Consider the following 11,226-nt stretch of genomic DNA (forward strand, 5'->3'; position numbering starts at 1 on the left):
ACAATTACGAGATACTCTGGTAATTAATTATACATTTTCTGTAATTTTAATAATGTTTTGTAGGCAGAGCTAATGACTGAGAATGGCTGGCTGACCTCCATTGAACAAGACGCTCTCGAGTTTTTAAAAATGTTAGAGACGTACTATCCTACCTACGTCTACGAGACTGCAAAGATGATTTATAACAGCTCCAGTGACCACTCGTACCATCCACCAGTGACCACTCTATCACCAGTGAACAGCACTGGGAATGTACTGGACATGTACCCGGAGACATTTGGAGGAGTAAGGGAGAGGGAGAGAGGATTTATTACATATTCTGATGCACATGTACATGTACTTATAAATTTTTAAAGCTGCTTCAAAATTGGACCACAGTCCCTGTACTATAGTATAACCTCCAAAACATCAAAAATGCTAAGACTAGATTAAAAGTGGACTACATGTACTGGGTGTATGAGTTGATATGCATGTGTATACATGTATGCTTGCTGATCTCATTCTCATAATTTGGTTCCAGGATCACCCACTAGTATGGGAACCAGTCTCCAATCCTCTATCTCCAGCCAGTGAGTCACAGAGGGGACTGTATCTTGAGACTCCACTGGTATCAGTTCTGAGGTGGAACAATGAAACGAGACAGAGGATACTGTTTGATGCTGTCGTCATATCAGGAACAAACAAAGGTAGAACTACATTAATATAATTATAGTGTTTTAATTTGGTGGAGCTTTGTTTTAAAATGTAGTGATTTTTGATATCAAAATCTCCTATCAATATTAAACCAACCAATCTTTAATGTACATGTACATACTAATACACTTGTGTACACAATATTAACAGATTAGATACTTGCAGAATAATTGTATTTTATAGCAACGTTGTTGAAATAAGTTGCAATGAGATTAAGACTTTATTCTTTTCTCTCTCTCTCTCTCTCAGATTCAGTTCAGAGTCATAGGCTAGTATCCCCAGAGGATCAGTTCACTTATTATTTATTGCATCATGACTTGGACACAGCTCAGTCTCTCCTACCCTCTCTCTCTCACCAAACCTCTCACTCTCTCATCTCAGCCTCTTCATGTAATGTCTACTGTCGGGATACTCTACTGGATCAACTTGTGAGGTATGTGTAGCCACACCCACACATAATTACTTAATAATGATTAATTTTTTAATATTGATATAACAATAATCATAAAAATGATAAGATTGCCTAGATACTTATTGAGTATAAAAAGAATCAAATAGTAAATCAAAAATTGTGTAAATGAGTCCTCAACATTATATACATGTAGTGTATGTTTCCTTTGCAGATACTAGAATTAATTATTAATATTTCATAGAAATAATCTTTAATTATAATAATAACTGGGTTCAAAAATTAAGTACTAAAGAGAGAGAAAGAAGACTATTATATGCTCCTCTTCCTCAATTTAAAGTCCGACTATTTTTAATATCATAGTTTGTGCCAAATCCTTCCCGACTATCCCGACATAGCTCCTCACTAGATCATCAAGTTTCCCCTCCATCCTATCTCTTATCAAAGAGTACTTTATGTAGCCAAACTCTCCGAAATCGCTCGCTATAAGTACCTCCCCCAGCTCCCCCTCCCCTCCCCTTTCCACCTCCGCCCCCTCGTCAGAGAACCGACAGTACTTAGCGGAGTCGAGTTTCTTCCGACAGATCTCTAGTGGTACGTAGCGGTGGGTTATAGGACAGAGGAGGTAGCACGAGTCGTATTTCCTTTTATAATTCATTTTAGGACAATCATGTACGTAATAACCAATGTAGTAATATCTTAGGTCCGGGACCCGTTGGTAGAGGGTCTGGTTCATTGAAATTTCGCACAATGCAGAGTAGACCCCCGGGAAAATGAATCGGTAGTAGGGGTCGTAATAAAGATAGTTACATAGGACCCCACTGGGTAGTATATCGACCACACCCACCATAACGAGGTTATCATCGATCCAATATTGTTGGTGATAGGACCCATATTTAATATCTGACCCCGGGGGGCCCTCCTCCTGTACGAGGGGGCTGTCAATACAGAACTGGTCAAAGTGTTGTTGCTCGCATTTCTCGGGCGGTTCTTTGTGGATTATCATTTGAAACTTGCGGAAAACCTCATAACTTTGCTGGTAGGTGTCGAGAAACTCATCATTAACCGGATTGACACATAATAAAGATTTTCTTAATTTATGCTTGCATTTTTCTGCATCTGGTAAGGTAAGTAGGTCCTCAACATGGGTAGGGTTGGGTTTTGCAGTGGGCGGGGCAGGTTTTAAAGGTTGTGGCGGGTTTTTCTTAGCTTGTTTCTTCTCCTTTGCCTCTCTCCTTCTCTCTTTCGCTTTCTTACAGCGAGGTAAGTTAGGATCTGCTCCTGCTCCTGGTTTTACAACCTTCTTTGGTTTCAAGGGAGTTGAGACTGTTGCTCCTTCACTAGGTAGACCCTCCATCTCTTCATTTTGATCGTTAATCTCAGTCCCTTTAGTATCAGACCTCTCTCCCTCCTCCTCCTCTTTCCTCCCGTTTAAAAGATACTCGTTCATCTTTCTTATCGCTCTCCTCTGTTCTTTAGAAATATGAAAAGTACTACAGTCCAATCTCAGTACATATTGTGGACAGCAGGTTAGTTTGTTGGCTGGGAGGTACACGAACTTCCCTGAGCGCTGGAAGCCTCTATCAACGAGATACTGAAAGTCATGTACGGACATTTTGTCTGAGAATAGACCTTCCACGCAAAATCTCTCATCTGCCGAGTGACAGTAGCCGCAATGGCTCGGGTAAGGGCCGCCAGGTTGATAGGCAAACATTGCTATACTCCTAAAGGAGCCTAAAGGACCAGGAGGAGAAGCAGGAGCCGCTGGAGTCGCCATTACAGTCTCTTTGTCTTCTTCTTCCCCGTCCGCCATCTTGTTTTGGGTTGCACCCATGACGTAATGATTAGTGGGCGGGGCTAGTTATTATGTTTGGGTGGGGCTGGATCTGCAAAAAATCATGCTTTTTTCTGAAAACCTTTTGCTTTAAACATTGTTTTAGTAGCTCTAGAAAATTTTAAAATATAAGTGAAATACATGTAGCTGTAGTTTATAAGAAAGAATTAGTTAACTATGCAAATTTTATTATTTAAATAATAATTAATGTAATTAATGCTATTACAGGGAAGGATATACTGGAAACATGAACTTGCAAAAAATACTCTACCACATCGGACGCCTTCATAATCTATTTTCAACGCCACACCCACTTTCAAACGGTATTAATTAACTAATTAATAACTGACTCCGCCCATTGTTCACAGGATCTGATCTAATTGAGAAGTTCCACGTCCCATTCATTCAGTATCTGATACAGAACCAGTTCGTAGGCCTACTTTATACATACCTTGATCATTACAAGTAAGTGAGACCACACCCAGTTTATAAGAACCACACCCACTTGACTCCACCTCTTTATAGGTTGGGTCTTACGTCCCAGTCCATATCAGAGCTGAGGTTGGATATAAAGGAGGTACCTTCCTGGGTCCAGCTGCTGGTACAGTGTAGACTGACCGCCATTAATCCTACTGGTCAGTCATGTTCATTAAATTACCTTAAGCCTACTATTTTTAGCGTCTACTAAATTTAGCTATATTAGCGAGAGAGCTTTAAATCGCTAAATTAAATAGACGCCAAAATAATTATTATTCATTATAATGGTTATTATTTATAGTTAATTTGGTTTAAAACGCTAAAATTAGTAACGCTAAACATGACTTTTGTTGATTTCGCTAAAATTAGTAGACGCTAATAATAGTAGGCTTAAGGTATGATATTTTCTTTTCATTTCTCTTGCATCAGAGCCTGAGAGGGTGTTCTCCACTAGTCTTGCCTGCAGTAAACATTTGTTTAATACTTCGACAGTTTCTGATGGAATAAGATCTGGTCACATATTGACTTCATTAGCTACACTGATGTACTCACCTGTGATTATATCAGAAGTAAGAACTAATTATTATCATTATTATTTATTATTGCTGTTTATTGTTATTATTATTGTTATTGTTGTTGTTATTCTTAAATAATTTTAAAAAATATTGTTGTCATTTCTAAGGCTATTGATCCTGCTAATTCCGATAAAGTTTGGTACATTAATGAAACCTTACTCAAGCAATCTTTGGCAGCATACCCCACCCTTCAGGCGGCCATTTTTCCTTCGAGACAAACCAAACTCACACCATCAGAGTCCCAAGATGTTACCTTATACGAGCTATTGAAAGTAAGAGAGAGAGAGAATTAGTGTATATTTAATTTGTTTTTTATTTTATTTTATTTTAGGGAACTGTTCCTTTTGATATATCTCGTTTGTTCAAGTGGCAGAAAAGTAATAAATTTGCAGCTGCTAATGAAGACATTGATGGTACATTTAAATTTAAAACACAATAATATAATTTACAATAGTCCAAGTGTATGAATATTAATTTCTTCTCTCTCTTTTCCTTTAGCTTCTGGTGATATGCCCCATTTCTCTCACCCAGCACTCACTCAACATTCGTCTCACTCCATTAAACTGACCTACACCTATTACCTCTATCAGGGACAGCCATCATTTGCTTTTGCTAATTTTGTGGCAGCTAAACTGTCAAGCAAATCCAACATTAATAAAAGGCATGTACATGTACATGAAGTATAGATTTCCATTGAAAACTTAAGAGCATAATTTTGAAGCCATTTTTCCAAAAAAACCATGGGCTATAGCCTTAAGTATTTTTCAGATTTTGGCCTATTTTTTTAAATGGCCGTAACTCAAAAAATTTAAGTCGGAATCAACTCAAACTTTGTACATAGCATAAGGACGTCAATATGTATTAGAAAATGTAATAAAAATTGGGTGTCATTTTTTGGCCATTTTTTGGAAAAAAGCATGGGCTATAGCCTTGGGTATTTTTTAGATTTTGGCCTATTTCTTAAAATGGCTGTAGCTCAAAAAATTTAAGTCAGAATCAACTCAAACTTTCTACATAGCATAAGGACATCAATATGTATCAGAAAATGTAATAAAAATTGGGTGTCATTTTTTGGCCATTTTTCTGAAAAAAGCATGGACTATAGCCTTGGGTATTTTTCAAAGTTTGGCCTATTTCTTAAAATGGCCATAACTTGAAAAATTTAAATCGGAATCAGCTCAAACTTTCTACACAGCATAAGGACGTCAATATGTATCAGAAAATGTAATGAAAATTGAGGGTCATTTTTTTGGCCATTTTTTCGAAAAAAGCATGGGCTATAGCCTTGGGTATTTTCAAATTTTGGCCTATTTCTTAAAATGGCCGTAACTCAAAAAAATCAAGTCAGAATCAACTCAAACTTTCTACACAGTATAAGGATGTCAATATATATCAGAAAATGTAACAAAAATTGGGTTTCATTTTTTGGTCATTTTTCCAAAAGAACCATGGGCTATAGCCTTGGGTAATTTTCAGATTTTGGCCTATTTCTTAAAATGGCCGTAACTCGAAAAATTTAAGTCGGAATCAACTCAAACTTTCTACACAGCATAAGTACGTCAATATGTATCAGAAAATGTAATAAAAATTGTGTGTCATTTTTTAGCCATTTTTTCCGAAAAAAGCATGGGCTATAGCCTTGGGTATTTTTCACTATTTGACATATTTCTCTTTTCCTTATCACAGGATTGATAAAGCTGTTAGGAAAGTCTATCAACTAGCTATGGCGGACTTCAACAACTCCTGTCTCGTGTCTTCCTGTGTATCCTTCACTGAAATGCTCAGTAGGGACTCCACCACACTCCGTATAGACACACAGGCTGCCATTAGAATATTCAACTACAGGACTAGTACGGAGACTGGTACGACGGTTCCTGGCGGTAAGGATGCTGGTACAATGGACACTGGAGGAGTGGGAGGGGCAGAAGAGGCTGCGCCAAGTGTGGGGGAAGTTGATGAAATTAACGAAGCAATTAAAAATAAAATAGGTAAAGAATTACATGAAGTAATACTTGTTTTTATATTCTCTTCGTTCCTTCATGCAGTGTCACAGTTCATTCAGTTGTATCAGTCATCAGAGAGTAGTTGTTCTTGTCTCTCAGTATTACTTCATCATCTCATTGAAGCTACGAAATATGAAGTGACATCTAACTCATTCAAACCGTAAGAATAACACAACTATAACTAATAATAATAATAATAATAAGAATAATAATAATAATAATAATAATAATAATAATAATAATAATAATAATAAAATTTTGGCATAAAAATGTTATTATTTGTATTTTTATTTTTTTTGTTCAGTTACAGCGTTGAAGCTGAGAATGTCTGGCTGCTAGTTCAAAGGTTCTGTCAGTATCACTCACTCCCTCCCTCCACTGCCTACCTCATTGAGTGCGCCAAGAATAAGGAGTGGCTTTCTCTGCTCTGCCACGCCCAGTTACACAAGATCGCACCTCAAGAAGTAACGAACAAAATTTTAAAAAATTATTATAATTTATTTTCAATTTTTTAGGTAATTTCTGTAGTCGAGAAACATTTCTCAGATCAAGTATTAAAAGAGCATCTTCAGTTGGCGCTGTCCACCATTGAGGCCACACCTACTTCCTCCTCTCCTGCCCTCTCTGATCACAGTGCTAATGGGCGGAGTCGGTCTCGGAGGAGAAAGCATGCGGGTGGGTCTTTTGGCAAAGGAAAAAAGAAATCGTCAGCTGGTAAATACGACGCTATAACGCCGAGAGACGTTAGAGCTGATTTCTATAACAAGGTATCTTGATTTATTAATAGTTTTATATTTAAAATTTTAATGGGTGATCTAATATTTTTTTTCCTGTATTGCATAGGTTGGTCTCGGTGCTAAAAAGGACGATAAACCAGCCGAAGCCACGCCCACTGCTAGTAAGGCGGAGTCAGTCGTTACCAAGACACTATCACCTGTCCTGATGACTTCAGTTATACTGGAGGGTAAACAACAATAAAAACAAATAAATAATAAAACAATAAACAATAATTAATAATTTTTAATTCTAGGTTTGCCACCTGCTCTTACACAAGAGGATTTACCCAGTGACTTGTTCTCGGTCTTATTTCAGTGTCAGGACCACACCTCACCTTGGAGAGCACTGCTAGCTTACAGCATTGGACTGGAGCGACCTTTACTAGCTATACTAGCCTCTTACTATGAGGTAGGTATAGCCTAGGGAAGAGAAAGAAGGACATTATTATTAAAATTTTATTGATAATAATAATAATGGCGGTGTTTTGTAGCCTAGGGGAGAGAGAAGGATGTTATTATTTATTTATTTATTTATTTATCATGATGGTGGTGTTTTTGATCATGTAGGATTCTTCTCTGTTGGATTGTATGTGTGTTTGGTTGGTTGCTACCATTGGATCAAAGTCTCTGAAGAAAGTAGCTGAACCTTTAAACTGTGAGTACATGTACATGTAATTGTATCTGTATGTGCATTTACATACATGTTCATTTTATTTATTATTTTATTATTTTATTAGTGCCTTTATCTGATTCAAAGGAGCTTAATTTCACAGCCGGTTAGTTTCTCCTAATTTTAATAACTGTTAATTAATTAGTGGGTGTGGTTATGTAGAGTTGCAGTGGAGGGTCTGGTCAAAAACAGATCTGGGTCTGGTATTATTGGCGGGGGTTCTGGAGGAGACTGTACCTGCTGGCCACTTCCCTCTTCTCTTTCATTACTTTGACGAGGTAATTAATTAAAATAATTTATTTTAATTATATAATTAATATCTCATGAATAATTACTAGGACTACATGTACATGTACAAAACGTAACGTTAGCTCTAAAGCTATTTCTTTTGAAATACCAATGTCAGATGCTTATCAAACTTGCTTTGTTCTTGATCATCAGAACTTTTGCACTCAACGTTACAGTATCCATAGGAGACAAGCTTATCAACAAATTTCTTGTCAACTCCAAGAAATGAATAATTAGGGTACTCCTGGTTGATGTAGTCAGTGAAGTGTTGATCAATTCTGATTTTGAAGCTTAACATTGTACTTGTGGACACTATTCCAAGTAGTAAGTAGTCGCCTCTTTCTTGCCAATCCTTTACGTTATTCATCGCTTCTTTTGGTGATGGTCCTTCTTTTTCCCTGTACGGATATTGGTACCAGACAACTTGACCGGCTTTTTTAGCCTCAGAAGGAGGTGCAGGGGTCTTAAGCATATCTGCCATTCTACTCATGATTTCAATCTCACTCATACGCTGCTGTTTGCCTATTTTACTGCATAAATCAATTGATTTTAGCTTCTTTTCTTCAAATTTATGAAACCCTCCATGATGTATCCCTTCCCATGAGTTGTTTCGTGCTGTGGCTAGTGCTATATCGAATGTGAAGTTTTCCTCCTTGAAAAGAACAATCTCTTTTGCCTCAGGGCCTGTCAGTAGACTTGATAGGATGTCAATCTCATCAACTTTTTTCCCTCTACCTACCAAACATTGTCCCTTATTGTATACGGCAAATATAATTTCTCCACAGACCACTGGTTGTGGCAGCTCTGCTTCAACTTCAGACAACTTTTCTGCCATTGAGATATCAACAAAGCTACACCAACTCTCCTAGCCTTGATCTGGGGTCGATCACTTCCTTTTATGATGCAAAGGAATTCATTAAAACAACAATGATAATACTTTAGCAGTAACTTCTAGTCTTGTGCACCAGACTGCATGGTTACTACAGTGTACAGTAGTTGTACAGCACTATTATTATTATTATTATTTCTTCATTGCTTATGCATCATTCATTGCTATTTTTATTACTTTGACGAAGTAATCAATCAATTAAGATGATTTAATTATTACAAATTAATGTAAGATTAATGCATCAAAGAAGTAGTTAGACTAGTCAGAACTGTCTAGTTTCAGATTGCTGCTGCTACTTCTTTTCGAATACAAATGTCAGGTGCTCGCATAAAACTAGTTCATCATAGTTGACTCCATGATGGTTACAGTAACCATGGGAGACGAGCTTATTGACAAACTTCTTGTCAACACCAAGAAAGGAGTAATTGCTTTGATCATAAGTGACTTTATTGAAACTCGAGTTGAAAGGCCAATCTGAAGCTATGCCATAGTCAATTTTTGATTCATTTAATACTCCAAATAGAAGGTAGTCACCACTTTGCTGCTGATCTTTCATTTCATTGATAACTTCTGATAGTTGAGGTCCACCTTCAGTCCATGGATATTGGTACCAGACAACTTTCCCTTTTACCTCAGGAAGGGGTGCAGGGGTCTTGAGCATATTTTGGATTATTTTCATAGTTTCTGTCTGACTTAGGCACTGCTTTCGGCCCATTTGACTGCATAGCTCAATTGATCGAAGCTTCTTCTCTTCAAATTTATTCACTCCACGACTTATCCCATCCCATGAATTATTACGTACTGTAGCTAGTGCTATATCAAACGTGAAATTATTCTCCCCAAAAATAACAATTTCTTTTCCCTGAGGGCCAGTTAGTAGACTTGACAGAAAATCAATTTCATCAAGTTGTATTTGCCTCGGTCTATGCCGTCTAGATGAGCTTGATGGGATTTCGTTAGTATATGTCAACATTCCACATACATGTACATGTTTTCTTCGTTTTTGCTCTCGTTCATATCTAAAGTCAGACATCTTTTGTTCTTTTTGTAAACTGATCACATGCTGGATGATAGGTTGGATTAATAATAACTAGTATTTATAATTGAAATAATGTTATGATTACATATGCACTGAATAATTATTTATAAGTGAATAACACAATATTAAGGTGAATGAATGCTTTAATTTGAGTAACAGTCTGAGTTTTTTTTTTAAGTTCTTGATGAAGCAGACTAATCAAATATGGAGCTAGGCTTTCTTTGTAGCACAAATATCACTTGCTCTTCAAAGTTTGCACTTTCTTCTTGTCCTTGGTAAGAGTATCCATATGATACCAACTTATTAACAAATTCATAATCAACACCTAGATATCTATAACTATGACAGTGCCTATTAACTTCACGGGTGCTGTAACAATCACTATAATTAAATAGCTTCCCAATTAGTAAGTAGTCGTCTCTTTCCTGCTGATCTTTCATTTCTTCTGCTATTTCTTTTATTGACAGTTCTCCATTAGTCCACGGATATTGGTACCAGACAACTTTCCCTTTTAGATCTACCGATGGAGGTGCAGGTGTCTTGAGTACATCTTGAAGATTACTCAAAATTTTTGTTTGGCTCAGATCTGTACGATCCATAATCATTAGGGCCGTGTCCATCATATCTGGTTGTTGACCCAATTTGCTGCAAAGCTCAATCAGTTTTAGCTTCTTCTTTTCAAATTGCAAAGCATGGCGGGCTCCATGATGTATCCCTTCCCATGAGTTGTTTCTTGCTGTGGCTAGTGCTATATCGAATGTGAAGTTTTCCTCCTTGAAAAGAACAATCTCTTTTGCTTGAGGGCCGGTCAGTAGACTTGATAGGATGTCAATTTCAGTAAAGCCTTTCTCTTTTTGATGTCCCCAGTCATCTGGAGGGCCATATAAAATGATGTTTGGCTCTTCACGTGGTTCCAGGCCTAGTTGGTTTGCTTGAACTGTAGGTAGAATATTTCCTGCCATTGACCTAGTACTATGAGGAAATCACTCTAATCAGTCTATAGAATTATGAGGAAAAGATGAATGGTCAATGGTGCTGCTCTTTATTTAGAAAATTAAAAGTTCAAAGTTCATTTCCTTAGTTTAGCATCTTATCATCTTATCAGACCAAAAGAAATGTGATATAACAGTTTTTAAATATTACATTAAATTGTATAATTTTTCTTTTCTACTATTGGTCATAGTAATATAGCATTTTACACAGTTAATACGACTAAGATATTGATCATGTACTTATTGCTATAAGATGAATGAATTAATGAATGATTCCAGTCACTAGTTCTTTTTCAGTACAAGTGTCAAGTGCTCACAGTGATCAAAGTCACTGTGAATAATATAATAATATAATGAATAGTAGTTTAATAACTAGTGATAAAACCATACAACTATAACTGCATTAATTAATAATCATAGTCTAGGATTACTTTAATTTATATAATAATTTGTAGACTGAAAAGACTACTACAACTAAACTTATAATTTGAGTAACAAGCATAAGGCTATATACTACTTCTTTTGTAGTACAAATGTCAGGTGCACAGATTTTGAGAATCCTTTTGGTTACAATATCCATA

At 36.6% G+C, this 11,226-nt stretch overlaps 4 protein-coding genes across 4 annotated transcripts in view; 1 reads left to right on the forward strand and 3 right to left on the reverse strand.

Annotated features, from left to right (window-relative positions):
* The first annotated feature begins 6 nt into the window (after positions 1 to 6).
* On the forward strand, positions 7 to 7,727 carry LOC109587520 (spatacsin-like). The gene is made up of 20 exons (XM_020003764.1): positions 7 to 19; positions 64 to 285; positions 521 to 686; positions 943 to 1,126; positions 3,165 to 3,259; positions 3,305 to 3,401; positions 3,462 to 3,571; positions 3,843 to 3,982; positions 4,096 to 4,260; positions 4,320 to 4,401; positions 4,487 to 4,649; positions 5,675 to 5,976; positions 6,034 to 6,151; positions 6,296 to 6,455; positions 6,507 to 6,758; positions 6,835 to 6,955; positions 7,022 to 7,176; positions 7,335 to 7,422; positions 7,505 to 7,543; positions 7,600 to 7,727. Exons 2-20 carry the CDS (start codon positions 73 to 75, stop codon positions 7,725 to 7,727), a joined length of 2,778 nt encoding a protein of 925 aa, XP_019859323.1. The 5' UTR covers positions 7 to 19; positions 64 to 72.
* Positions 1,225 to 2,950, reverse strand: LOC100639754 (arginyl-tRNA--protein transferase 1-like). Its single transcript, XM_003390396.2, has one exon. It carries the CDS (start codon positions 2,934 to 2,936, stop codon positions 1,437 to 1,439), a length of 1,500 nt encoding a protein of 499 aa, XP_003390444.2. The 5' UTR covers positions 2,937 to 2,950; the 3' UTR covers positions 1,225 to 1,436.
* A 36-nt stretch (positions 7,728 to 7,763) lies between the features above and the next one.
* LOC109587522 (uncharacterized) lies at positions 7,764 to 10,744 on the reverse strand. The gene is made up of 2 exons (XM_020003766.1): positions 10,363 to 10,744; positions 7,764 to 8,313 (listed from the first exon to the last, which is right to left on the reverse strand). The coding sequence occupies exons 1-2, from the start codon at positions 10,613 to 10,615 to the stop codon at positions 7,817 to 7,819; spliced, it is 750 nt and encodes a 249-aa protein (XP_019859325.1). The 5' UTR covers positions 10,616 to 10,744; the 3' UTR covers positions 7,764 to 7,816.
* A 206-nt stretch (positions 10,745 to 10,950) lies between these two features.
* The window catches only part of LOC109587521 (uncharacterized), a 1,775-nt gene continuing 1,499 nt past the window's right edge, over positions 10,951 to 11,226 (reverse strand). The window contains exon 3 of the mRNA XM_020003765.1: positions 10,951 to 10,976. Coding sequence (XP_019859324.1) covers positions 10,951 to 10,976 — 26 coding nt within the window. The remainder of the gene's footprint in view (positions 10,977 to 11,226) is intronic.

The sequence above is a fragment of the Amphimedon queenslandica genome, unplaced genomic scaffold (genome assembly GCF_000090795.2).
Source record: "Amphimedon queenslandica unplaced genomic scaffold, v1.1 AMPQUscaffold_12543, whole genome shotgun sequence".
Taxonomy (NCBI): domain Eukaryota; kingdom Metazoa; phylum Porifera; class Demospongiae; order Haplosclerida; family Niphatidae; genus Amphimedon; species Amphimedon queenslandica.

Excerpts from the sequence above, each read along its gene's own strand:
- LOC100639754 (XM_003390396.2), bottom strand. The coding sequence starts at position 2,936 with ATGGGTGCAACCCAAAACAAGATGGCGGACGGGGAAGAAGAAGACAAA.
- LOC109587520 (XM_020003764.1), top strand. The coding sequence starts at position 73 with ATGACTGAGAATGGCTGGCTGACCTCCATTGAACAAGACGCTCTCGAG. Across the intron at positions 3,402-3,461 it reads ACATACCTTGATCATTACAA|GTTGGGTCTTACGTCCCAGT; the intron begins GTAAGTGAGACC and ends ACCTCTTTATAG. Across the intron at positions 6,956-7,021 it reads GACTTCAGTTATACTGGAGG|GTTTGCCACCTGCTCTTACA; the intron begins GTAAACAACAAT and ends TTTTAATTCTAG.
- LOC109587522 (XM_020003766.1), bottom strand. The coding sequence starts at position 10,615 with ATGGCAGGAAATATTCTACCTACAGTTCAAGCAAACCAACTAGGCCTG. Across the intron at positions 8,314-10,362 it reads CAACTCATGGGAAGGGATAC|ATCATGGAGGGTTTCATAAA; the intron begins ATCATGGAGCCC and ends GGGAAGGGATAC.